The sequence below is a fragment of the Canis lupus genome, chromosome 35 (genome assembly GCF_048164855.1).
Source record: "Canis lupus baileyi chromosome 35, mCanLup2.hap1, whole genome shotgun sequence".
NCBI lineage: Eukaryota > Metazoa > Chordata > Mammalia > Carnivora > Canidae > Canis > Canis lupus.
Window position 1 is genome coordinate 17,219,785 of NC_132872.1, and position 27,972 is coordinate 17,247,756.

A 27,972-nucleotide genomic window follows, 5' to 3' on the forward strand; every position below is an offset into this window, starting at 1 on the left:
AGAATGCAAGATGAAAGGAATTACTCTGGAGAATTAAGTTCTCTGGTTTTCTTAAGGGAGAAAAGTAAGTAGACAATGTCTTTCCTTCAGGAATTTTGCAAAGTTAAGTTTTCTGCAAGAACTCTCAAGAAGGTGAAGGGCTTTCCTGGGCTGCTTGATTATGGGTGGGGATTGTGAGCCCATGCCTGTCTCCTGCCTCCTTCCCTCCCTCCCTCCCTCCTTCCCTCCTCCCTTCCTCCCTCCCCCCTTCCCTTCCCTTCCCTTCCCTTCCCTTCCCTTCCCTTCCCTTCCGTTCCCCTCCCTTCCTCTTTTCCTTCCTTCCTTCCTTCCTTCCTTCCTTCCTTCCTTCCTTCCTCCCTTCCCTTCCCTTCCCTTCCCTTCCCTTCCGTTCCCCTCCCTTCCTCTTTTCCTTCCTTCCTTCCTTCCTTCCTTCCTTCCTTCCTTCCTTCCTCCCTTCCCTTCCCTTCCCTTCCCTTCCCTTCCCTTCCCTTCCCTTCCCTTCCCTTCCCTTCCCTTCCCTTCCCTTCCCGTTTCCCTCCCTCCTTCCCTCCCTTCCTTTCCTTCCTGCCCCCTTCCCTTCCCTTCCCTTCCCTTCCCTTCCCTTCCCTTCCCTTCCCTTCCCTCCTCCCTCCCTTCCTTCCTTTCCTCCCTCCCTCCCTCCCTTCCCTCCTTCCTTCCTTCCCTTCCTTCCCTTCCTCCTTCCCTTCCTTCCTTCCCTTCCTCCCTTCTTTCCTTCCTTCCTTCCTTCCTTCCTTCCTTCCTTCCTTCCTTCCTTCCTTCCTTCCTTCCTCTTTCTTCCATTCTTTTTAAAGTACACTTTAAATTTTAAAGATAAATTTTAAGATAAGTGTAGGTTCACAAGCAGTTGTAAGAAATCATAGAGATCCCCTGTACCCTTTATCCACCTCCTCCCAGTGGTAACGCTACCACAGGATGTTGGCGTTGAGGCAGTCAACATCCAGAACGGTTGCATCACCATGAGGATTCCTCCGGTTGCCTTTTCATAGCCACACCCACCTCCCTTTCCCCAGTCTGTGCTTTTTGGGGAAGACTCTGAGGACAGTGGTAAAAACAATTTGGTGGGCATGTTCACGTTTGCCAAGACGTTTAACACCCAGGAGATAGCGGTTCTAGCAGGCGACTGCTGCGTCCCTGTCCTGGCGTATCACCATCTCTGCTGTGCTCATCTTCCTAGGGAGTTTATTCTGAATTTTTTTCCTGAGTATCAGCTACCATCAGGATTTGGCTACACATCTGTGGAGGATCTTGCAGCAAGTTTTGAGGTAAGCCGGCTTTATTGGAACTTTGAGAGAATGACAGATAAGCCTGAACTTAATCTTCATCGCAGACAAATTATGAAGCGTTAACAGGAAAAGGACCAGGAATGGCTTAAGTGAATGAAGATGGAGATTTTTGTACCACATTGATGACTCAGAATGAAAAGTACATTTATAACCAGTGTGGCCGAGGTTCAAATAAGCTCTACAGACTGAGAACAGCAAGCTGTAAAGATGAAAAGAAACAGGAGGACATGGTCCCTGACCTCCCTCCATGACACCAAAAATAGAGTTCCTGTTGCTTGGGTTCATTTCCTCAGCCACCCTTTATGAGGGGCTGAGGTGAGGATTGGGTGGGTCAGCCATGCAGGTGCCCAGGGCACTAGTCTTATTAGAGTGACTAACACATCACAGGGAAAGATGAAGAGAATTGTATTGACCAAATCTCCTTTCAGGGTCAGTGCCATGTGTGCTTAGAAGGAAAACTTTGTTCGGTACCTGGGCTCACAGTGGGTTGTCCCCAGACTGCTAAGTCACTGAAGGCTGTGGTGAAGCTGAGTGAGGTTGGCAGGCCTGAGACTGCCAGGAGCTGCTGACTGGAGCCGAGAAGAATCTTGGGGTACAGAGGATGGGAGGTGCCTTGGAGTAAGGAAAGGGTTAAGGTATAGGCAAGGGAAGGTAAGGGGCCCCTGACTGGGCTCCTAGACTCTTCCTGGCAGGCAAAAGAGCTAAACCAGAGTGAACAAGAGAAAGAGAATAGACCAGACCACCCAGCCCCAGATGTTAGGGAGTATTTTTCTTTGGTGGCTACAGTGTAATAACAGAAAATGACCAAACCTCAAAGAAGTAAGTTATTAAGGGTGTTATCAATAGTCCTTGCTCAAATCAGAACAGCTCAAGGATCTCAAGGTCACAAGTTCCCTGGGGAAGCTCTCCATAAAGGACCGTGCCTAAAAGCCCTCAGTGGCAACCCATTTGGGACCCCTCTTACTCTAGAGAGCTTTCTTTTTCCTTTCTTTTCTTACCTTCACTTAATAAACTTACACTTCACTTCACCCTTTTGTGTCCCCGAGATTCATTATTTGACTCCACAGGACAAGAAATCTGCAATCTTGTAACACCTTCTTTGACTTCGTGCTCAGCATTGCTTGTGGAAAGGACAGATACATATGGAAAGGCTAGTAATAAAAAGAGCAGCAAATAATTAACTTAATGGAGATGCCATATGCCTTCATCTGATCCTAGGGGGAATCCCTTAATTTTCTAATCTACAATATTATTTCTGCTTCCTCACCTCTACCCTCACCTCACCTTCCCCCCTCCTTCTCTCTTTCACCACCCCCCCACCCCAATGCCAGGCTTCCAACTCTGTGACTTCACTGGGTCTGTCTGGTGAGGCCCGTGACGACTATGCTGACAAATGCAGTAGTCACTTCTCATCTTACCTGACCTCTTAGAGATCAACCCAGTTGACCACATTTTCTTTCTTGAACCACTTTCTTTGTGTAGCCTCCATGACAACATATTTCCCATTTTTTTTGCTTTCCTTCCTTCCATCTTTTCTGCTCACAACTCATTTCCTTCTCTGGTTTCCAAATGTTGGCATGTCTGAGGGCCCATTCCTGGGTCATTTTCTTCTCTCTATTAAGGGCTGTTTCTAGGTGACCTCAACGAGTCTGTGGCTTTAGATACTATCCCATATGCCAGTGCCTCCCCAGTCTACTTCTGTGGTGTTCTCATTTCATTGAAGAAATCCAGACTCCAGCTACTTCTTGACATCCTCTTGAATATTCTTTGTCATTTTATTTGCCTTCACTTTTTTTTCTCCTGCAGTTGTTTAACCATGTTGTTTATTAATTATGTAAACTGCCTTAATCTTTTTTTGGAATAAGGTGAGGTATATGTCAGGTAATTAATTTAATTAGACCCAGGCTTAAAAGACTCACAGTACCAGTGTCGGCCAGTTCTAGGCTTTGATGTTTTTTTTTTTTTATACTAGATACTTGCATGTTATAATTCCATTGTAGACAGCTCATTCTCTAAAAGTTAATATCCTGTTCTATTATCATTTACAAAAACAGCTGGAGCAGTGCCCAGAGCAGATAAACAAAAAGCTGAGAATGTGCTTCAACCAGGTAAGTTTTTTTTTTTTTCCAATGCAGTCATTTATATTCTAATGATCCCATATTCCAAAGGAGAAATAATATGCATTTCCAAATGTTAGGTTTGGAAGGAAATCAAATTTGTATTCTCTTATCAAGACTAAGATTAATATGTAGCATATCAGATGCCATAAAGCAACATCTTTTTGAATTTTAAAATGTGAATATTTCCACAGCAGAAAGCTTATGAAACACTGGGAGTAGGACTATATTTTGAATGGAAAATATGATATCCAGCGTCTTTAAGAAATAGATTAAATCCTGAGACACTGGACTAAATCAGGAGTCACTGGTAGATTAAAGTTTTTAATTATTTTGGACAATTTGGTATCTCTGGAGGTTTTTTTATATGTTTTTTGTTTGCTTTTTAGTATCCTGTCAACAATTTTTTAAGTTTATCATTTTTCTATCATAAAAATAGTTATAAAAATAATTAATGCTACTAAAGGTACTTAGGCTTACAAGCCGTCTTCTGGAAAACTGTCACAATAACATGCAAACCTATAAAGACTAGGAGGTGCTTGGTGCTTCATGGAATCATGAGAAGCACCAACAGAAACAAAGGCACTGCCTCATCTCTTTTGTAGGGAATGGAGTATGTTTGGATATTCTTGTTTCATAAATGAGATAGAATTACAAAAGACATATAACCAGACAAATTTGAAATGAAAATTAGAACTTGAACCAGATTCCTTCTTAGAAAGGCTGTATCACAAAGTATTTGAAGTATAGGATGTACCTAAATTTCACACCCTTGTGGATATATTTGCCTTTGATGTTTCTGAATGAGGGCCTACTGGACTGTGATAAACAGCTGGAAATGAATGTTTCCCATCATTGTGCAACTGAAGAGTGAGTCTATTTCCCAAATAATGTCTGTTGAAAAGGAGTAATTGAACATTTTCAGCCTAAAGATGTGCTTGTCCACATTTCCTAGATTACAAGACAAAGTTTTCATTCAATATATTTTTGATCCTATTCTAGCACTAATATTATTTTCATCCATGAATGTAAAACAGGGATTGATCAAGAGCCAGTAAAGGGAGGCACTAAACTAGACCTTTTATAGTCAATACTTCTTTTAACCCTCCCAACACTTGGAGGTAGATGCCACTCTCTTTATGTTGGTAATGAGGAACTGAGAGTAAGATATTATTACAATGTCATGATTCAAATAAGTAAGTTGAAACCCAGGTTTGTCTTACTCAAAGCTCATTCTCTGCATCACTGTCTTGCATCTTATTCTTATCCAGACTGTCATACTTCATCCTGTGATAGAATTTGGATGTGTTACTTGCAGTAGGTATACCACAGCTTCTCAGCCTTTCGGTGTAAAAGAATTATTAACTTACTGCAGACCTCTATGTTGCATAACGAGACACGTATGGGAGGATGCTGATTGTGGAAGGGGGGGTACGTGATGGCCATATTTTTAGTGTCCCACCAGGAATTGTCCCAACTCTAAGTCTGGCAGCCAGCTCAAAGAGGTACCAGTAAGGCTCCTGGATGTTCCCACAGGTCTTCATATTTACTGGTTAGGGAACTCTGACTCAAATGCTTACCACCATGAAACTTAGAAATTTGCTAAGGATTAGGTTGTTCCACATCTTACTTTATCCAGGCTTATGTCTGCTTCTAAGTGATATTTTTCTGGTATCTATATGATCTGTAATGGAGCCAAGTTGTTGTTGGGTTTTGGAGACCAGACTCAGTAAGGTAAGTATTTATACAAGGTGATGAGTAGAATCCTCTTAATGTTGAGGGCAAGTGGGATTCAAAGAATCAAAGCAAGATAAAGTCAGGAGACTGTGACTTCCTATTGAAACAGAGATGTTGCAAGCAAAATACAGAACGATTTTTTTGTAATCATGACTTCCCCAGCATGAAACTGCTTGGTCATGAGGACTTTATTAATGATTGGTAGTTTTAAGTGCATGGTTATAAAAACTATTAAAATCATTTTTTGATACCCATGTAGAGGATAGACCTATGCAACTTGCTTTAAGCTATGTATTTTTAATAAAGGCGGCTACATCAAAGCACAGGAGGACCCTTGATAAGTTACAGATGTCTCTGGTCACCTGGCCCTGGTTTCCATAACTACTATTAGTAGTAGATGATTTATGACTGTATGAGTGGTCCTATACAACTTGACATGAACCACCATTTTTTATTCTTTCCTCTCACAAGCCCTATCCGAAATAGGATTGCTCCAGCCTACTAGACTGGCCTGCCTCTGAGCCTTTCCCCATACTGTCCCCCAGAACACTCTCGTCTACTCTCCCATTCTGCAGTTGGCCTCTTGAAGTCCTGCCCACCCTATGTGGAGCCAATGCCACCTTCCACTTCAAGCCTCCCTCAGTACGTTCGTGTGAACCTAATCTTGACTTTCTGTGTTTTGAGAGAACCTTAAAACTTTTTTAGCATTAATTACATGTTTTGCCTTATATTGTAGTTGTTCCGTCTATTTTGTTTTCTCCTTAACTAGATGATATAGACTCATTGAAATTAACAATTGTCTCTAATCAAACTCTATATCCTGCCAGCATTCGGTAGTACCTTTGAATATCTGGACCCTACCGTTTGCATTGGATCAAGGTTGACTGTCTCTGCTGTAGTGCCAGCCCCCATAAACACTCACATGTCATATACCTACAAATAGAGTACAAAATCTATAGGGCTCGGAGGCCAGCCTTACTTTGTGCTAACTAGTTAGGATTCTGGAGCTCTCCAGAGCTGTGAGAACTCTGACTTTTTAAATTCAAGGCAGAAAATTAAAATCTCAGCTGAATATCCTTTCTTTCAAATCCTAATTCTGTTCTGAATTAATGGAGTTTGGAAAGAATTCCATTTTTGATCCGCCAAAATACCTCTACAAGAGTAGGTTTAACCAGCAGAACTAAGCCTCTCATCTTGTTAAAATTCTCTACTCATCTTAATTAAAATGTTAATACAACCAGAAGTCCTTTTACAATGAACTTTGAAAGTTCTCAAAATTGCTACCTTTTATAGAAACTTATTGGAAATGTTAGCCTGAGAAAGGCAGAAGAATAAATCAGGAAACTGGCTGGTTGTGTTTGAAGGAAATATCGTTTCTTGGTTACAAAACTGTGAACTTTGAGAGACTAAATATGACCTTGAGAGACTATGACCTTGAAGGTAGGGTTCTGTATAAGCATTCCTAATGTCATACTGTATGAACAGTGTTGTCTTCTGAACTTTTTATTTTGAAGTAATTATAGGCACACAGGAAATTATGAAATAGTAGAGAGGTCTCATGTACCTTTCAATTTTTCCCAATGCTTATGTCTTATGTAATTATAGAATTATAGTAGAATATCAAAACCACAGAACTGAAGTTGGTAAAATATATGTCTCATTTTATTCAAATGTGTGGATTTGTGTGACCACCACCAAAACCAGGATCCAGAAAGAACTCCCACCACTACCGAGCTCTCCACGTTCTCTCCTTTATAGTCACACTGCACACACACCCAGGCACCCCAACTCCAGGCAACCGCTAATCTGTTCTCCATCTCTATAATTTTGTCATTTCAGTCATGCTGTAGAGATGGAGTCCTTTAATATTCACTTTCTGTCTGGCTTTATTCACTTAGCATAACTCCCTCCATATCCATTCAAGTGTTTGTCAATAATACGTTCCTTTTATTGCTGAAAAGCAGTAATGTTGTTTTTCAGGTTTCTTTGAATTTTACGTGTTTCGGTTTGTTTTCTCACTACTGTTGCTTTTATCAAGAAGCGTTCCCTAGCTATTGCTCTGGATGGCAAAAGCTGTGAAATTGTAGAGCTCTGAACACTAGGAACTCTGCGTGACTGGTGACATCTGAGCTATCTATGACCCTGTCCTCCTTATTCTGGCTGAGTTGAATTATTTATCCTACTCCCCCTGTCTGGCCTTGGGAGACCCACTTCCTGGGGTTGACCTCTGTAAAGCTTCCTGGAGGAAGTGATCACTGCCTTAGTTGTAAGTCATCAACTTCTTGTAGGTTGAATTGAAGATGTTTGAAAGTTCAAAGATCACCAGTTCCCCTCTGTGCTCTCAGAACATAGCCTGGATTTCCGGGCAGGATCGGCCTGCGTGCTTAAAATCCCCTTGCTGTGAATGCTGCACATCTTCTGTCCTAACTCCCCACTGTCTAGTACCAACTATGTGGCAGGCATGGGAAATACAGGGGTAAACAAAACCAATTTTCCTTTTTTTTTTTTTTTTTTACATTGAGGTTACATTCTAGAGGACAGACAGGTAAAGCATAATGTAACATCACATAATGAGAGACACTAAACATGTAAATAAACATAAAATAGTGCTGCAAGGCCCCGGGATAGACCATAATGGTGCATGTTGGGGAAAGGGCAGGCTACTTTGGATGCTGTGAGCAAGGGATACCTGAGCCATGTTTTAGCCCAGACCTGAGGCAAGCAGTGAGCCTCATGGAGATCGGGGTTAAACTCACTAACAGAGAAAGCAGCAAGAGCAAAGGGCCTGAGGCAGGAATGAGCTTGGTGTATTCTTAGAAGAATGACGTTTGCAACTCAGGAAATAAGGTAGATAGTTAGGGGCAGGCCAAGGATTTCAGCATCATGTGAATTCTTGTTACCCACACACAAGTGCCCAAACAGTTTGAGACTCTAAAAATCTGATTTCTTCACATGGCAATCCACAGATTTTACAATTAAGTCTCACTTTAAATGGAGATAGATAGATAGATAGATAGATAGATAGATAGATAGATAGATAGATATAGATGGTGTGTGTGTGTGTGCGCGCGTGCGCTTGCATTTAAGTCATGATCTCAGGGTCCTGGGATTGAGCCCCGCGGCCTGGTGGGCTCCCTGCTCAGCAGGGAATCTGCTTCTCCCTCTGCCTCTCCTCCCACTTTTGTGTGTGTGCGTCTTTGTATCACCTATAACAAAATTCAATGCCTTGAATTTAGGAGGTGGTTAGCGAATGTTAGATGGACTTCAGTGTATTTAGGGGGTTTTGTTTGTTAAAAGGATTTTATAGAAAGAGGAGAAATACGTGAGCGCAATGAGTACTTAAAGGGGCTGATGGGGACAGTGCCTGGGAGGGGCCTGATGAGTTTGGGTCGGGGTGGGGGAAGGCAAGAGTAGACCCAGAAGTCAAATGAGACCATCTGGCAGTTTACCTGGCAGCCCAGACATATCAGAACACAGAAATCTTCTTATTGCAGAAGCATTCAAATGTGTATCACAACAGGATTTGCTCTGTATCTCTTTTCTCAGAACATCCCCTGGCCCTCTCCAAGTGTTGATACGAGCAATTAATGTCATTTTGAAATTGGAGCACTTGGCCTCTCCGTTACCTTTTCTACTCTGTGAGTGCCTCAGCCACAACATGAACTCTTGGGAAACAACTGAGACTGTTGAATTAGCAAGGGCCATGTGTGTAGGGAAGTGACCGTACTCTGCATCAGGATAAGGACCCCAACGAGAGTGACAGAACAGGAATTCCTTACTGTAGCTTCTGCACTTTCCAGATGCCACAGACTTGAGTTATAAATAACATGACATCATCAGGAAAGCCCCGAGTGGCCGGCCATTCTGTCGTTGCCTGTGAGTTTCTGGTGCTGTGGAGAGAGGGTCACAGGTACCACCAAATGCCCCCTTTGTGCCTTGCATACTCTGGGGTCACTGGTGGGCAGACAAATTCAACCATTACTAGATTCCTTTTCCATTTCAAAGCGAGGGTCTCCAAGCTCACCCTAGTATGCCTCTCCCATCTTTATAGTTACTGGAATATTGGACATTTTTTCTTGTCTCTCCTCCTTCCATCAGATTGCAGGTTCCTTCAGGGTATCACCGTGTCTTAGGTTTTGACCACCTGTGGTACACAGGTATAGAGTTGACACTTGGTAAATATGTGCAGAATTGGGATGTGAAATCGCTTTCTGATACCAGGAGGGAAGAGTAATACTTTAAAAATATACTAAAACTGGTTTTAAAAACGTTCCCAGATCCAGAATGTTTACATGGTCCAACATGAAAGAGAACTAAAGAGAAAAATTCAGTCCATCACCTATGATGCAAATAGAAGAGGAGTCGTTAATGAAATATCTCTGAGACAATGTGAAGAAAAAAGAAAAGTTACTGAAAATAAACTGAATAGTCTTCGGGAAAAACTGGCAGTTCTGTTGCAGAAATTCCAGCTGGTAAGTAATGAAATTTTGAGTAGTAGGGATATACTTTGTGGAAAGAGCATTCCGCTAGCTTCCTGCCCTGCCATCGTCATCCACTTTGGACAGGTCACTTAACCTAGCCCTTTCTCTCCCTGTAAGGATATTGATATCATAAATAAGTGAACTTTGAAAGTATATATGAGAACATTTTTTAAAAGTCTGTTATTTTTTTCTTACAAAAAACAGAACCTTGGCTTGTGCTGTTTGGTATAGTTTGATCAACTTGTCTCCTCAGTAGCGTATATCCAGTAGGAAATTTTTTCTAATCTTATCAGACAACAAAACATTTTAATGTTTATCTCAATACATAATTAGAAACGGACTCTTCTAATCTTTGAGGAGAGGTTATAGAGGTCAGGAAACCTTGTGTAAGTGTGCTGTTCATCTTGAAGGCATAAAGAACAGGGCTCCTGTGATGGATTGGGCTAATGAGGAAAGGTCCGTCTTCTTTCTACAGCAAATAGAAATGCTGAATAGAATACATTAAAAATTAAACGATGTATAGCATAAATTCAAATTTCCATAAATTCTAGAAATAAATTGAGAAATCAACAGCAAGCCTAGGAAGCACGTGGTAGTTTGTACTCAGACTTAGGCCCTGAGCCGGGATTGGAGACAGGGCCTTCTGGGCCATCCAAGGTGAGAGGGCAGGAGCTGAGGCCCCACGGAGAGCCCTGAGTGGAGGCTTAGCTTGCCTAGGAAGAGGGGTCGGGGAGAGACCAGGAAACTCGCACCCATCAGTATAGTACGTGATGAGCTTGGGCTTTGAAGCCAGGCCACTGGCTGTGACCATTTCAAGGTGAATCCATTCCTCCTTCACAAAATACATATCTTTTATGTTCTTTGGGATTTCTCTCCTAGTGAATACAAAATGAAACTCAGAAAATATTTTTGTTTAAGTAGATGGCCAAAAAAGATACCGCCCTCCCCCTGCCTTGGGTGGTCTGGGAGACACTTACTGTGGTTATTGTGTCTGTAAAAGGCAGCAAATATTTTTATGTTTGAAAGGTCCGGTACAGAGTACAGCTTCAGTGATGATTGTTGTTTTAGTAACAAAAACTAGAGAGACCAAAGAAATTCTATATCATAAAAATCAAATACTACTCTCTATCAAAAAAGTTCATAAAAATTACTGGTTTTCATGATAGCAAATCTCTGCTTGGCTAGGAGAAAAAAATGAAAGAATAATGACTTACTCTTCCTTCTATGCCAAACCTCTAGGTTCCTGCATAGTAGCCAAAGGAATTCTACTAATTTGCTTTATTCACAACATTTAGTAAGGAGGTGAAGGGGCTTTAGCTCACAGAGTATCTGAAATGCTTCATCTAGTATCATTGGAGAGGTACTCAGAGGACTCCTGCCCAAATAGATTGACTCTCATCCCGGACTTGAAATGTCGATTTCCACTGCCTCTGATTGCTAGAGCAGCTATGCTAGCATAGAACAAAGATGAGAGACGAGGTGGACCCGAAGCAGACGGATGGAGCAGGCCCACGAAGAGGCTGGGGACAGAACCAGCCTCAAGTCCTACTAGGAAGTCTGGCTTGCCAGGCGGAGAGCAGAGCCAAAGGATTAGACTAGACTGAACAGACTCAGAGCCGTCAGCCCATCAGTGCCAGAAGGGTCACCCAGGGCCTTCCTCAGAGCCCGTGAGCATCTGAAAATCTAGGTGAACGTGATTTTCACCTGTGCTTGTTTTTAGGGACAGGGCCCCGGTCATAAAGCTGGGACTCAGGACAGTCCAGCTTTGTCAGAGGCCTGGGGCAGAGAGAGCCAGGCAGAAAAGCACAGTTCATGGAACCAGCTGAGGGATGGAGAAGCCAGGATGGTGGTGCCAGACGCTGACTGGGAACAATCCTAAAGCTGGAATTGTTTCTGAAAGGTCCTTTCTAAAAATTCTCTTCTCCATCAGCTCCAGTTGGAGAGCAGACTGATCCCAGGGCTGGGCTTTGGGGGGAGTGAGATTTAAGTCAGGAAAGAGGGAGTATTTGTCCAGCTGTTCAGAGATTAAGCACCCCAGGGAAGCAGAGGGTAAAATTGCACAGAGAACTTGGGGAAGGAGAGAAAAGGAGATGGATGAGGGCAGCAAGCCGAGCGTGGGAGGGAAGATGCTGCAGAGGGAAGACGAGTGACAGAGGAGTCCAAATATGCCTACTCATCTGTTTTGCCTATAGGGCTAAAGATTCATGAACTTTTATTTATTTATTTGAGAGAGAGCGAGAGAGCACAAGGGGGAAGGGGCAGAGGGAGATGGAGAAGCAAACTCCTCACCAAATGGGAGTCTGATGTGGGGCTCCAGGACCCTGGGATCATGACCTGAGCCAAAGGTAGATGCTTAACCGACTGAGCCACAGAGGTGCTCCAGACACATGAACTTTTAAATTGGAACATAAGGGGCGCCTGGGTGGCTCGATCAGTTAAACATCTGACTTTGGCTCAGGTCATGATCCCAGGGTCCTGGGATCGAGCCCCATATCCTCTCTCCACTTGGCAGGGAGCCGCTTCTCCTTCTTCCTCTGCCTGCTGCTCCACTTGCTTGTGCACGTGCTCTCTCATCTCAATCTCTTTCTCTCTGTCTCTCTCTCTATCAAATAAATAAATCTTAAAAAAATAAATAAAATGGAAGACAAGAGGCTATAATAGAGAAGAATGAAGTGGAGACAGAGTGGCTTTAGGAATATGACAAGTAATTAAATAGAAGGAAAACCAGTTGAACTAACCTCCACATAAAAAGAAAAAAAAATGATCCAAGTTCCTAACCACCTGTGAGCATAAAATGAGATTAAGTGTGAAAACATTTTAAAAGATTAAAGGCATTATTCCAGGGCAAGGTGGGTTTTGTGGCTACATGCATCGTAGGGAAGACTGTTCAGAGGCCACCCAGATGATAGGAATAAACCCTGCAGCTTCTTCGCCCGCTGTGACTGTTGATTCTCTTTCCCCAGGGTAGTCCGGCAGGAGACCTGGAGCAGATTGACGGTTATTTAGAAGCTTTGCTTAAAGAAGATAATCCCCTTTTTCGGAACGCTTTAAATAAAGTGACTACAGATGCAGGACATAGTCTCCCTTTAGAAAAAAACTGAAAATAGTTCTCAAAACTAAAAGTCAGAAAAGATATTTCCTTTTAAAAATGCTAATAAGAAAAAGGAAGATTCTTTTCAAAACATATTTCGCCTTGTACTCGTTATTGTACAGTTTGCTCTGTTAAATTCTAAGAAAATTGTGTATTTTAGAAATAGAGACTGATTTACAATGTACACATTTGCAGTTCTGTTCCAGAACTCTGTTTTTTTCAGAAACTAGTTCTAGAGTTCTCCAGTTACCACGTGAGCAATGAAGAAAGGGAAATGTCAGTTAGGCCTAAAATTTTTTTTTTTTTCACTTAAAAGACTATAAAAACTAGAAAACAGTGGTTTTTAAAATCCATGTACAAAGGACTACAGGATCACCTCCTCTTAAAGCTTTCGTTGAAAAAGAAAGACCGTATGTCCTTTCTCCGTGATAGCCAATACTCAGGAAAGCAGGAAATATATATCCTCAAAAACTGTAAGATATAACTTCTATGATAATTCTATTGTTGAATGGTAGTAAAAGTACAAATCTTCTAAGTATCATGTGAATACATATTACAGATATGTAAGAATTGCGTTTTTATATTTTCCTTAATAACTGATTATTTTTATTTGTTTAGAAATGTCTACAAATTTGGACAAAAGCAATAAAACATTTAATGTTGTGGAATTGTATAATTTTAATTTTATGTACATACACACAGTATAAAATTCAGAACGTGTGAGATGGGATATGGTGGAGAGTCTTCATCCTTTTCTTTAAACACTTAACTACTCCTCTCCAATGGTGTGCTTGTACCAGCTACTTGTGTCCATCCAAAAACAGTGTACAAAAAACCGTATAAGTCATTATACAGATATAAATATAGACATGATGGCCTCCAAAAGATTCTGTTGCTTTTTGCAGTTAATATGCCTTCAAGATCATTCCGTATCAGGATCAGTACATGGAGAACTTCTCATCTTTCCCGCTCCTTATTTATTTTATTCTGTGGACATACTAGAATTTATTTAATTATTCTCATTTTGATGGTCCCTTGGATTTTTTCCCAGTCTTTTGGGTTTATATGAACAGATCTCTATAAATAATGTTTATTTTACACATGTACAGTTAGTTATATTTTAAATAAATCTCAGAAGATGAATTACTGGGTCAAAAGGCATGTACATTTTATTAGTAGTAGACATTGCCCAATAGTGCTCCATAAAAATTTTATTAATATATATTCCCACAGCAACATATCAGTGCCTGTTTCCTCACGCATTCATCCATCCAGTGAATTATCAAGCTTTTTTATCTTGCTGACCCAAGTAGGTGAAAACTGGTATATCCTTGTAGCTTTAATGTATATTTCCTATGCTATGAGTAAGATTGAGCATCTTTTCATGTTTAAAATTCGTTTGAATTTTTTAATTTGGCTTTTTTCCATTTTTCTATTTAATGGTAAGTATTTTCTTACTCATTTATAGGGACAATTTTTATATTAGGGAAATTATTTTTTTATATATGTTACAGCTATTTTCTCCTAATTTTATATTGAAAAAGATTTTACAGTGTTTTGAGTCATGTGGGATTAAAAAATTGGGGGGAGTAATTTCCTCTTCTTTATGCTTTCTGGTTTTGAGTCCTATTTAGAGGGGACATTCCAATGCTAAAAAGTATAAAGAAATTTTTGCCTTGTTATAATGACTTTAATCATTATATTTTAAATATTTGATTCATCTAGAATTTATTCTGGTGAAGAGAGTAAGTTAAAAATCCCACTGTTTCTGTTCCCAGTGTTGTCCCCCAAAGTATTCATTGAATGACCAGTCTCTTCCCCACTTGATCTGCAGTGCCAGCTTTATGTCCTGTTAAATTCCTATTTGCATTTGGGCCAAGTTCTTAAAAAAAATTCTATTATTTTTCATTGATTGTTCCAACTTTTCTCATGTTGGACCCGTGTTGTTTTGGTAGGAGTTGTCAATAATTTTATATTTTAGAATTTTCTTTTGTATCTTTGCATGTTTAATTCTTATCCAGACTTAGAGTTCGCTTTTTTAGTCAACACCCACCCCTCAAACTTCATTTGCATTTTGTTTGGTGTGTGGTGGTATAACAGATAAAGGTACAATTGTCTTTTTTTATATCAAGTCTTTCTACCCAAGATCAAAATATGCTTATCTGTATGTTCAAGTCTTCATTGGTGCCCTATATTAGCATTTAAAATTTTTCTTCAAATACATCCAGCACATTCTAGTTAAATTTATTATAATTTAGATTTATTCTTTGACCTTTTAGAAATGAAGTCTTTTTCCCATTATCTTAGAGTAGATTAATGTTTTGTATAGCAGGATTCCTGAGTTTGGGATATCAATATTGTATCTAATATAAGAATCTTTATACTGTACTTTTAAAGTCTTATCAGCAAGTAATTATGCAGATTTTTTAAAAAGCATCATTTACATGAAGTAACACAGTTTCTGCATCTCAGGTCCTTATATTCTTGATTTATCCAAAATCTTCCTTCCATGAGGGATTTCCTTGGCCCCTTGAAAACTTTCATTACCTTCCTCTTCCATCATCACTAGCCATTCTTTTCTTAATATAAAAATTAGTGATTAATAAATGTTAATGGTGATAAGTCAGTGCCTCTGAGCATCCTTCTGGCAGACATTTAGAAAAGGTCTGCACAGAGACTCCCCCAGAGAATGGTCTTTGAAGATCCTGACAGAATATTCCTCATATTTCCTATCCGAACGGAGTCCTCATTGGCTTATCATCTTTCTTTGTCTTCCACATAAGGAATCTCATCTAGTCTAATGGTTTCGAGTAATACTTCCAAATGAATGAGTTCCACATTTCTCTAATCTTATTGAATACCTGTTATTTAACTGTAATTATGGTTTCAGAATTTTTCTATTTAAAATCTACTTTGGTATGGTTGAAACAAAATTAATCCTATATACTTTAAGGACCCCCACCTCCTGTTAAGGCACTTCATGTAGGTCCCAAGGGCTCCAGTTCTCCGGGGAGCTGGGGCTTTAAATAGGTAATCAGTTAGGACTAAGGAATAGGAATTAAGGCAGAAACCAGACTTAGGAACTGAGTCACTGTGAGAATTGGGGGGGAAATGGAATAAGGTTAGGAGAGGAGAACCACGCTCAGGACCAGATGACCCTGGGTGGGAACAATGGAATTCTGTTACTTGTACATATGATTGGCAGCAAGATGGTGTGAGGGCCACACAGGGCAATTTATTTCCATTACTGGACCATGGATATAGTTCTTAGGCTCATTCACTCAGTTTTCAAGTCCTATGCAACTGGAGCTTGATTCAGACAAGACTAGCTTGGGAACTGGAGTGGGGCAAAACTAGCAGGTACAGGGCATGGGTAGAAGCAGACTTGAGAGACAGAAAAGACAAACAGCAAAAAATAAAATAAAATAAAATGAGAACAATGCCTGAAGACACAGCTTAATATGTCTCATTAACTGCAGATTGCACTTTTCTGCCTACCTCACCTACAAGTGTTTTTACTGCTACTAATAAGGCTCTTTCTACCCATTTCCCTCTTCTGTACATGACTTCCTTTACATTTTAACAGTACTCAAAATGTATCAGTTTTCCATGGCTTCCGACTTTTTGTTTTCATCTAAATTTATCTCCACAGTATTTAGGTATGAAAAAGCAAATATTCTCATTACTGTTTTACAGATGGGAACGCTGAGCCTGTAATGCTTCAGTGCACTCAGTAAGTGCAAACAAAGCCTTGAGCCCAGGCTTCTAGATTGAGACTCAAGAGCTCTTTCTGTCAGACCCCACTCCACAATGTGGGCATAATTTATGGCTGACAGTATGGCAAGGATCATTCTTTTTAAAATATTGCCTCTGCCCTTCACAGAAAACTGTATCTCTGAGTGGCAGTAAGCATGATCCCATCAGTTAGCGATAAATGACCTTGTCTTAAAACTGTTCAGATGAGTTAATCTCACTGGCTTTCTATTCTTATTTGGCCTATAGCTGTAAGAGGTTTAGAGTAGCTCTCTTAAGGCATATGTTAGCCTCCAGTTTTAGTGAAGGGTGAGGAACTAAGTCGGTAGGCACCTTACATGAAAGCAACCTGAGAAAAAGCTGGAGACCGTGAATCGCGATGGGAAATAACGAATCCAGAGCTGGTGGTCAGGCAGCAGTTTCTGCTAAAGAGACCTATGTGTGGTACAGAAAATTTATGAGGGAATATCCATCTGGCCTGCAAACACTTCACGAATTTAAGACACTCTTGGGTCTGCAGGGTCTGAACCCAAAGGCCAATCAACACGTTGATCAAGTCTATAATACCTTTGACATGAACAAGGTAAGAACTTTACTTTTTATTTGGCTCTGGCTCTGAATTTTCCCCTTTTTAAAAATTTGAAATAGCCCGAGGTAAAATGTGTGCATCTCACCGAACAGGGAGCTCTTCAGAGAACCCACAGCTTGTAGGTAAGTGAGTCATTAAACACAGTTAGCACTGACGGCATGAAAGTAATTGGGAACTAGCCTCTCCGCCCTTGGAAATGTTCTGCATGTAGGGAGTTATTTTAAAACCAAATTAAATCTCGGCATGGAATTCTAATGCTATCGTTTAAACAAATCTAATAAGTGCAGATTGATTTACAAAGACTGTTTTCAAAGTATTTAATGCGTTGGTGACATTTTATAGAAAAGCAAATTACAGGAATCTGCTCTAAAAAGTGTGATTGCATCTAGATTGGCAGGTAAAATCAATACAAATTCGCCAACATGTTGTTTGTACTCAGAAGTTGGAACGCTGGAATACTTTTTCATATCTGACCAATTTAGTTGGGAAAAATAAAACAATTTAGCTTTAAATTCAGATAAATTTTAGTTTCTAAAGATTGATACTCAACTAGTGTCTTGAATTTACTCATTCCTGAGGAGTTGTGGCACATTTGATTTTCAAGACTTGAAAAAATACAAAGATGAGGAAAAAAAATAGAAAAAATAAGATAAAAAAAATTAACAATCTAACCAAGCAGGCTCATGTTTTTCCTGCCTACTTTTCCTTGTGCATTTTAGTTATTTTTGCCTGTATATTTCAAAATGGGCTGATTCCATCTAGGATAAAAGGGAAAGGGGAAATACAACTCATTGAAAAATAGATGACTTTAATAGGCTGTGTGTGAGAATAGATGGGAAAGAAGTGGTCATTAATTCAATACAATTAAAACAATTGGCTGCCCATTGGGTTGTATGGAATCTCGCACAGCCCTCTGAACCCTTTTCCAAATCAAAACAAAAACTTAAAAAAAAAATAACCAACCAACCAAAACAACAGATGATTTAAAAGGAGGTAACAGCCAACAAAACTAGGAAGAATTAAACCTGTGCAAAATCAACATTCATTTTAATTTTTGTAATAATGTTGGGAACAGATTTCTTTTAGGACATTGTGTTTTAGGGTATGTTCTTCATTATCAAGCATGAATGAAGCACTGCCTGCTTAGCATGACAGTGTTTTTCCTCCTCATAAATTTTACTTAGTGTAGATGCAAACAAACAGTTCTGCCCCCAAGGAGCATACAAATCAGTGGGAAAATGAGGCAGATCCTGCTTTTGTTCTTAACGTTGAAATACGTTCTAGGTATGCTATAAGCTGAATGTGTGTAGCTCCCATGTTAAAACTGCCAGTTATTTTTACCAGCAAAAATGGGATTATTTGGAAATAGCAGAAAATTGCAATTTTGGACAAGCAAGTTATGGCCAAACCATAGGCGTGTCTGCAGAACAAAAGAGAGGAACCCTCTAGTACAGAGGAAAGGGTGAAGTTGGGAAGGCTTTTATGAGCAAAAGGTCTGTTGGAGTTAACTGGGGCTTTGAAGTATGGTGGCTTTTTTTTCTTTTGTTGTTTGAATTGTGATAGCATCTCACTGGGTGGACTGTTGTGGGGTGGTGGGGTTGGGGCGCTGCTTTTCCCCCTGCTGGGGTGGAAAGTAGTAGTGTCAGCAGGCAAGATCCAGTCTCCTCCAGTGGGGTCTGCAGTTGACCAGGAGTGGTAGGGCGTGAGAGCGCCCCCTGCTGGCCCCCTGGCTCCACTCTGAATGAGCTTTCCTTTTTCATTTGTCAACTGCCCAAACTCCTCTGTTGAAATCTAACATCATCCCCATCCCCACCTCCACCCCCAACCCCCAGCACCAACATGATAGTATTGGGGGGGGCGGTCTCTGGGAGGCGAGTAGGTCATGAGGGCAGAGCCTTCATGAATGGGATCTGTGCCCTTATAAAGAGACCCCAGAGAGTTTGTTCCTGGTTGTGGGGACCCAGTGAGAAGGCTGGGTGTCTATGAACCAGTTGGGTTCTCTCCAGCACCCCAATCGGCCTGACCCTTGATCTTGGATTTCCTCAAAGAGCTGTGAGAAGTACATTTCTGCGTGCTTTAAACCACTCAGTCTATGGTATTTTCCTTAGAACAGCCTGAAGTGACCAAGACAGGAAATTTGTGTGTGTGGGGGGGTGGCTGTTGTCTGCCTCTGCGTGTGCCTTTCAGCTCCCCCTCTCGGCCATCCTGTGCTTCGGTCTTTGTGTGTCTGCTGTTGTCCCTCTGTGCCTGCTGCTGTCCCCGTGCCTGCTGCTATCCCCCTGTGCCTGCTGCTGTCCCTCTGTGCCTGCTGCTGTCCCCTGTGCCTGCTGCTGTCCCTCTGTGCCTGCTGCTGTCCCCTGTGCCTACTGCTGTCTGTGTCTGCTGCTGTCCCCCTGTGCCTGCTGCTGTCTCTCTGTGCCTGCTGCTGTCCCCTGTGCCTACTCCTGTCCCCCTGTGCCTGCTGCTGTCCCCCTGTGCCTGCTGAAAGCAACCGCTTCACCATGGAAGTCTGTTGCTCTCGATGGCAGCTTCTCAGACTCAGTCCTCCTGAGGGGCTGGAAGATGAGCTGCTCGCAGGTTCTTTAGGTTATTCTTCCAAGTAGCCGGTGACACATCCCACACCAGAGATTTTGCTGTTAGCCCAGTGTTTGTGGAAGCGCTGCGGGTCAGAGGTTGCTGTGTGACAACAGGAACATGTGAAAAGGAGCTCTGGGTAGAGACCTGAAGTGCTGTCAAAACCAAGTGTACTGTTGAGGAAGGTGGGGGCGGACGGCAGCCAGATAGGCGGTGTGGGCGCCTGTGCCATTGGACTGTCCTCTCCGGGACCGCGGTGGGGACGGCCAGGCCCACCTCAGCTGAATTTAAATGACTTGGAAGTTCTGCTGGTATTTGCGATCTGTCATAGAGATTTTATGTTTGCTTGGGAAGCAAGTGAACCTAGGCAGTGATGACGGATGCCACACAAGGTGTGGGGGGTTTGGATATAAAATCAGGTTGTAAAATGAGAAGAGGAAGGGGGTTTCATTATCAAGTGATAGTAAGAAATGATGCGCAGTTATGCACAGGAAAACAAAAAGAAAAAGCCATATATTTAATTAGATCAATAAAATGATCAGCTGTCCAGAATCCTGGAGAATTTACTCTTTCCGTGGAGCTCCTCTACAGTTTTAACTATTCTGGATGGAAATCATTCTAAAATGCATTTCATACTCCCCTGCCTCCTCAAAGTGCTGGTAAAGTGTTTTTTGATATCAGAGTCATTATTATGAACATTGGTTGTTATGTTTTTGAAATACCACGAAGCAGCCATGCCTGTTGAAGTTGCTGAGGCTAAATTTCCTAACGTTAAAAATCATGAAAATATATGCTTTTATCATGTTTGCTTTTTTTGTTTTTCTTTCTCCCTGCTGTCAAACACCCCTTTCCCAGCTTTCTGATCTAATAATAATGAGCTTCCAACCTCTTTTTTCTCTGTCACTTCTACCCTGGCTTTGGCATGTACCCAAGTTGACTAAGCCTATTGGAATTGTGCTGTAGGTAGAAATAAATAGATCCTAAAGTTTAGTGCATAAAGTTTATAACAATTCTTGTGGCTAATCACACACCCTTGCAGGCATCTCCTTGTCACTCGATAACAGTAATTAATGATTGAGACGTGTCTAACACTGTTCTAGGGATGGCACATAGACTAACATATCCAACATCACAGTGATAATAGAACCTAGAACCTACTTTACGGTAGTGGCCATGATGTTGGCCAAGGTTAATTGACCAAGATCCCAGGTACATTGCTTTGAAATCTTCCACTGCATGCAGGGCATCCATGCTTAGGTTTAGATTACCACCAATGATTGAGTGCAAAAGTAAAAATAAGGCCAGCCCATTCCTAAGACCCAGGATTCCTTCATCAGCAGGCTTCTCCTCAAGGATTCCCTGGTGGCTTTGTCAAACCATAGGTTTCAGGAGTATCTAGGACACTTCCATCCAAACTTCTTTTACACCCTTCTTCAGCTGGGTCACAGGAGCTCATTCAACCTTTCCTGACTTCCTTCCTGTTCCATTCCCTATACCATTTCTCCAAATAAAATATTTAAATTGGGATTAATAGGTCTAATATGCAATGAATAAGAGTCATAGGAAAAGAGCCCAGAGAAAATGTAAGGTTATAACAAAACAAACCAGAAAAATTTCCGAGACATATTAGAGACATGTTTCACAAGGGGCCCAGCACAATAAATAGAAAGACATCATTCTACAGTGTACGTGGAGAAATTTTTTAATGGAGATAAAGAGAAGATCCTAAAATCTAAAAAGGAAAAAAATCATGAAAATCAAAATAACATTGAGCTTCATAACACCTACACCACAGGCTAAAAAAATGTGCTTCACACTTATTTATTAATAGTGAGCTGCTGGAGCAGGTGCTCCAGCAAAAAGAGAGAGTATATTAACAAAGAAGGAGAGAGTGAATCCAACATAGGAAAGCAGGCATGGGCAGTCTATGGTCATGGAGACGAAAAGTCCAAATCAATAGTTGTCAGAAAGCTCAGTGGACTGTTAATCCAGATGGCAAGGGAAGAGGAGAGTCAGAGGAAGACCTAAAAAAAATTAACACTGATGGATTATCTTTTATGTTTGAGGATTTCAAAAACAGTATTAATTTACTAATTGATATTTAACCAATCCAATGGTGCCTTTAAAAAAATTAACAAGGCAAAGTACAAAGAAAATTATTGAAATTTAGAATGAAGCACCTTTACATTTTTTTATCATGAAAACTTCAGGCCTATGCAAAAGCAGAGAGAATGAATAATCCAGTGAGCTCTCACAGACCAATCATCTGTCTTCAACCATTCTTAAAATGTAGTCATTTCATTTCATCTATCCTCCCACATTTAAAAATTTTTTTAATTATTTTGTAAAAACTTAGAATCTTTTTAAAGTTTTAAATTCCAGTTAACAGTATTATAGTAGTTCCATGTGTAAAATATAGTGATTCAACATGTCCATACATCACCTGGTGCTCATCACAAGGGCACTTACTCCCCATCACCTATCTCCTCCATCCCCCCACCCCCACTCCCCTCTGGTAAACATCCATTTGCTCTCTCTAAGTCTGTTTCTTGGTTTGTCTCTCTCTTTTTTATTTCCTTTTACGTGTTTGTTTTTTTTCTTAAATTCCACATATGAGTGAGACCATAGGGTATTTTGTCTTTCTCTGACTGACTTATTTCACTTAGCATAATACTCTTTAGGATGACCACCCATGTCATCGCAAATGGTAAGACTGCATTCTTTATTATGGCTAAATACATATATATGTGTGTGTGTATGTATTTATACATTTATATATAATGGAATATATATACACATTGGAAAATATATGTACATATATACATGGAATATATATATATTCACACATACATAATGGAACATATATACACACATTGGAAAAAATATATATATATCACATCTTTATCCATTCATCAATCAATGGACACCTGCTGCTTCCATATCTTGGCTATCGTAAATAAACAATAGGGTTTATTTGGCTGTTATAAACATAAGGATGCATGTATCCCATAAGCATACTTTTTAATTATTCTTTGATTTGAATTTTCATCCAAAGTTGATAGGTGGAAATTAGTGGCTATGACTCTTAAGTCTGTTTTGTCTGTAATAGTTCCCTAACCACCTCCTTCCCCCCACACCCCATTTATGTCATTAATTTGCTGGGGAAAGTGAAAGTGGTTCTGTAGAAAATTTTGCATTCTGGATTTAGTTGATTGCTTTCTAGTGCTATTGAGCTTTCTATTCTTCATATTACCCATAAACTGATATTTAGCTAGAAACTTAAATAGATTCCGATTCACTTGCTTGGCAAAAAAATACTTCATAAGCATATAATTATTGGTTGTCACACTTTTCTTGGATTGTCTATTAGGTTCGGGAGGTGTCAGCCTGATAATGATGAGGCAATTATTAACTCCATGTAAAATAAAGAAGTGCGTAATTTTGGTACACCAATGGGCTATGCAAAGAACAAAATGTACTTAGTCATTAAAATTAAACTCTTGACTTTTAGATTAACCTACAATTGTGAGAGTATGGAGGAAGAACTATGGTGTGCTGAGAAATGTTTAATAACCAGTTCTTTAGAGGCAGAGGGGACGACCTGGCAACATATGCTGATTTCCATGGTGTAAATACTCCCACCATGGCCAATTTCAAGCTACCAACCATTTAATAGTTGGCCTGCAGAATTCCTGAAAATTTAGCAGTCAGCTCATGCCACCAGATAGAATAGGCTCCAGGATACCACTAAGATATATATGAGGGTCATAGAACTAAATACCTACCATTTGCTATAGCAGGAAATAATATCTAGAATTGATAAATCTAAACATAAGTAGAATAACCATCTACATTTACATTACAAACATGTAAATAAAGGCTAGAAAAAGTAACCAAGTTCAAAGTTTTAAATGATAAGCCCTTTAGTCTATTTTCAACTATGCAATAAAATCAAAAATGTTTTGATAACAATAAATTTTTAAAAGACAACCCAAAAGATATTAGCACATCTTTGTAGGTGAGGTGAGTGATGGAAACTGCACTCTTCAAAATCAAGGTGGGTCTCTGCACAAGGAACAACCTAGGTTCCTTTCTGCAACTATGAATTATCCATCCCATGATGGAAATCCTGTGGACTCCAAAGCTGACGGTCCAGCCTGGCCCAAACTTGTCAAGAATATGAGGTCTCCATTAAAAAGTACAACACACTGTAAGTGTGTGGCTCTTGTGATCCATGTTAAACCCACACGGGGGGAGATGGTGGGACTTGGAGTTACTTGAGCTCCAAGCAGTGATGGTGCCACCCCACTTTAATAGTTCCCGAACTACCTCCTTCCCCCCCAGCCCACCATTTCCTCCTTTGATTTGCTGGAGAACATGCTTCACTGCCTATATGGAAGCTGATGAGTGGCTGGTGAACTTTAGAGCTGAGTCTGGGCCAGCAGAGATGCCAAAAACAAGAAACCCTGTGAAAATGACAATGCTGCTGGCTATTGGTTCCTAGAGGGCAGTGCAAGCGGACAGACACAGCCCTGTTCTCACCTCGGCATCCCCGTGCTTCAGCTGCGGATTGATGCAAAATGCCCAGTTCCCTGGAAACTGCTTCCCGCTCACGGCATGTGGCTGCACTCTGGGCTCTATGCATACAGATGAAGTCGAACTTATTTCTGCTGTATTGAGATCCGGGCGGAGCCTGGCAATAAAACAAGCACCCAGCACTGCTATTCGACTCCAGCCACCCTGCTTTCTTCACACGAGATCTACAATTTGCTCTTCACCTCTCCTTTCTCTTTTTAAGTCCAATGGTGCATGAATTTATCCTTGTGAAACAACAGTGCAGAAACATGAACAATAAACAAATTAATCATGCCCTTCAGATCCTGCGCGCTTTCCCAGACCAGGATCCTACTGTGGCGGCATAAAGTAGATGTTGACCAAATATTTACAAGTGATTAAATAAAATAGTGACAAATTGATTAGCCTCACTTTTATATTTGCACTTTTTTCCTTTCCATTCCTCTCTCTCCTTCCTTCCTTCCCTTTTTTTTTTTTTCCATGTTATTACCAAGAAGAGCTACTATGTCTTTCAAAGGTCTAACTTAGTTCTCAATGACAGTGATTATCTCAAGGGAAATTTTAAAGTTTATTTTTTTATCCATATTGCTTTTAAGAATTTCAGCTCACACACTCAAGCATTCAGAGAATGTAACTTTAGTTTTCCATAATGGAGTTCATTTATGTTTTGAGTCCCCATCCCCATTTTACCAAGGAGTGTTCCCCCTCCACCCTCCAGGGTTGCATGTAAAGCCCGCGGGTGCATCTAAATCGGCATTAAACCAGGCAGAGGAGTAGGTGTCCACACTGATGTTTGCTGAGACTGCATCTCTCCTGCCCCACTCACGGGGCTGCTCTCTGCAGGTGGGCCTCGTGGGTACTTTTCTCTGAGCTTCCTGCTACTCCTAAGCACTGAAGCCTCTTAGGCAGGCTTAGGACTGTCTGACCAGACACTCCCGCCAGCCCTTCCTCCCAAGCCCAATGAGCGAACCACAAAGTGCTTCTGTTCCTGTACCTGCCAAGCCCACCTGGCATTCCTGTCCCCCAGACCTCCAGCCATTCTCGGCCCTCATAGAGCAGCACCCTCTCCCCCTCCCCATTCACCAGTGTCTTGCAATTCTCTCTTCCTTCCCTAGTCCACACCTCTCCAGCCTATGGAATCCTGATCAAGTTTGGAAGGACCCAGGAGAAACTTGAGAAACTGGCTCTCATTATGTATTCTTTCAAATCTTTTGTTTCTGGCATAAATTTTATGCTCTGAATCCTAAATGGCTTAAACTATTGAAACTCAAGAGCTAAGAATGAACTTGATTTCTGCTTTTCTGCTACAGGGACTTAACTCTTAGGCAATGAAAATCTTCACTGAATATGGAGGGCTAGATGATAGAAGGGATTAGCAGGAGCGGAATCACATCCTTAATACACCATATTATTATCCCACTGCATTTGCAAATATTTACTGAGTCCCCGGAGGTGTGGCGGAAGGGAGGTAGACACCAAGTACATAGGCATTGTTCCCTGTCCTCGAAGGAGTTTATAATCTAGTGGGATGACAAATGCATCCTCAAATAAGAAAAGGGAGTAAAGAATCAAAGGCAGAGAGGGCAAAGCATACTATTTAGTTGCAAGGTTCTAGATGGGTCTCAGGTACTACGGGGCTTTATTTATTTACTTAACATAGAGCAAGCACAAGCGGAGGGAGAGTCAGACTCTCTGCTGAGCAGGGAGCTGACGTGGGGCTGGATCCCAGGACCCTGGGATCATGACCTAAGCCTAAGGCAGGCGCTTAACTGACTGAGCCCCCCAGGCGCCCCTACAGGGCTGCTTTTACACCCTGCATGGGGATGTGACTGATGGGCCAGTATCTTCCTGGACAGGCAGACTGTATGGAAGGGCCGGGGGACTCTCCAGTGTCATCCCAGCAGGACAGGCAATGGTAGAAAAATCACACTCAAATTGGGGAGGGGTATGAGGATGGGGTGAGTAGGGAGGTAGGTAGTGGACAGTCACCAAAGGGCTTACAGTCTAATTGAGGATAGAAGCTATGTTGTGACTAAAAGCCCTTCCAGAACCAGGCAGTGTAACAAACTATAGCAGGACTGGTACAATTCAAGTTACATTTACTGGGATCCGAAGATGAAGCAAAAACTAAAATGTAGAGTCAGAAAGGCTTTTTGGGAGGCACTTTGGGACCTTGGAAGAAAGGGAAGAGCTTATTGCTAATAGATGCTAACACTTAGTGAACACTCCTCTACCAGTCACTGTTGTAAGCACTTCAGTTATTGGGTTATTGGGTTCCTCACAACAATAATCTACAAGTAGCTACTATTTTTAACATTTCCATTTTTACCAATGAGGCGACTGAGGCACAGAGAGGTTTAGTGACTTGCCTGAAGCTACACAGCAGAATTGGAAGGCGGGTGGTCCGACTCCAAGGGCTGTACCCTAAATTGCTATGGACCTTCAACAGAGGAGTTGAGAACTTCAACAAAGAGAACAGCTCAAACACAACTACACGGTGGGAGAGAGAAGGGTAGGTGGGAACCTAAGGCAAAGGGTGACCTCCAGAGCATACCTGGTGACCGCACGCTTCAGGTGCCTCACCTGTGTCTTTGCCGCCTACAGACTCCCCGTTGTTGCCACTGCGTGTGTTCTTACATCAGCCGAGAAATGACGTACCCCAAGGGACAAGATGCCAGTAGTGACTTGCCTGGAGAATCTCCGAGCAGAGAGGGAGCCCCCACCCCGGTCACTCCTGGTGACATCCTGACTCTGCGATAGGCGCGAAGGTAAATGTATGGCACTGTGCCACATCCAGGCATCTGGGCTTTCTCCAAACAGTGCCATTGTGAGCTCGGAGATCAAAAGTAGGAGCCTCGTAGGGCTGGTTGCCCCTTGTAGGACCCCGAGGTCTACGAGCGAGATAAAATGGTTTCTCTGAACTCACGGGTTTGGCACTCAAACCATAGACGGGGTGATGGTTTAAGCCAGAAACGCTGTTGTCAGCACTAGGACACATTTAAACCCTAGGATAAAACAAAACAGCAGGGCAAGTTTTCATGTCATTTAAAGTCACCTCCTCAGAAAAATCCTGGAAATCAAGAGGGAAGGAATGTGAATGATTTCTTAGAAATATGGGTGATTAAACTGTTAGAGAGAGAGAAGGCAAAGAGCAAGCTATGGGGTCTACAAGACGATGGCTGCAGTATGTGTGCTTGTTTACCCACAAATTCGTTCCCGGATCCAATCTTACCTCAGTGCGTTGGAGGTCCATATGCTGTTTTTAATGAGCCTTTCTGTGAACCTGTAATCCTGGGCCCAGGCCAGCCCAGGGCGGTGGAGGGGCTGCAGGAGGCGTGGGGCTGCGGGGTCCTGTCCCAGCTCTGACCAGTATCGCCGTGCGTAATCTTGGACAAGGTTCATCACCTCTGTGTGTGTCAGGGTCATCGGTTCTGAAACCGAGACAAGACTTATCCAGTCTACACTACCGCTGAGCTCGTGTGAAACCATGTGGGAGAACACTTGGGGAAGAGAAGCAGGTAACTCTGACCTCAGCCCCCTGTGGCTGAGTGAACACTGAAGTTTAACAGTGAAGATTAACTTCAGTTTTTATCAAGCTCAAATACCCGAACGAAAGGGTGGATCTAGGGGTGCAGAGGTCGCTTGCCCCCCCTCATTCCTCTTCTTTAACCCATCCAAGCGCTATAGATGGTCATTTGTGCCTCCTCCAGTGCTTGCCAGTCTCGGGATGCAGTTAATCAAAGGGGAATCA

General features: G+C 41.6%; 2 protein-coding genes and 1 long non-coding RNA gene across 5 annotated transcripts in view; 2 read left to right on the top strand and 1 right to left on the bottom strand.

Moving 5' to 3' along the window:
* MORC1 (MORC family CW-type zinc finger 1) overlaps positions 1-27,972 on the top strand; it is a 181,382-nt gene that overhangs the window by 144,637 nt on the left and 8,773 nt on the right. The window contains exons 22-26 of one of the 3 annotated variants that reach the window (XR_012024103.1): positions 1,196-1,283; positions 3,359-3,412; positions 9,436-9,630; positions 12,603-13,203; positions 17,132-17,194. Coding sequence is in view for 1 of the 3 variants with exons in the window: in XM_072811549.1 (XP_072667650.1) it covers positions 1,196-1,283; positions 3,359-3,412; positions 9,436-9,630; positions 12,603-12,740 (475 nt within the window). In the remaining 2 variants the exon portion in view is untranslated. Of the gene's footprint in view, positions 1-1,195; positions 1,284-3,358; positions 3,413-9,435; positions 9,631-12,602; positions 13,399-17,131; positions 17,195-27,972 lie in introns of those variants that run through there. The other 2 variants (XR_012024102.1, XM_072811549.1) reach the window with 2 other exon arrangements.
* Positions 9,795-12,924, bottom strand: LOC140624651 (uncharacterized). The gene is made up of 3 exons (XR_012024104.1): positions 12,378-12,924; positions 10,617-10,716; positions 9,795-10,126 (listed from the first exon to the last, which is right to left on the bottom strand). It is a non-coding gene; the product is annotated as an uncharacterized lncRNA (long non-coding RNA).
* Positions 16,481-27,972, top strand: part of GUCA1C (guanylate cyclase activator 1C) — a 34,275-nt gene continuing 22,783 nt past the window's right edge. The window contains exon 1 of the mRNA XM_072811550.1: positions 16,481-17,066. Coding sequence (XP_072667651.1) covers positions 16,863-17,066 — 204 coding nt within the window. The 5' untranslated portion in view covers positions 16,481-16,862. The remainder of the gene's footprint in view (positions 17,067-27,972) is intronic.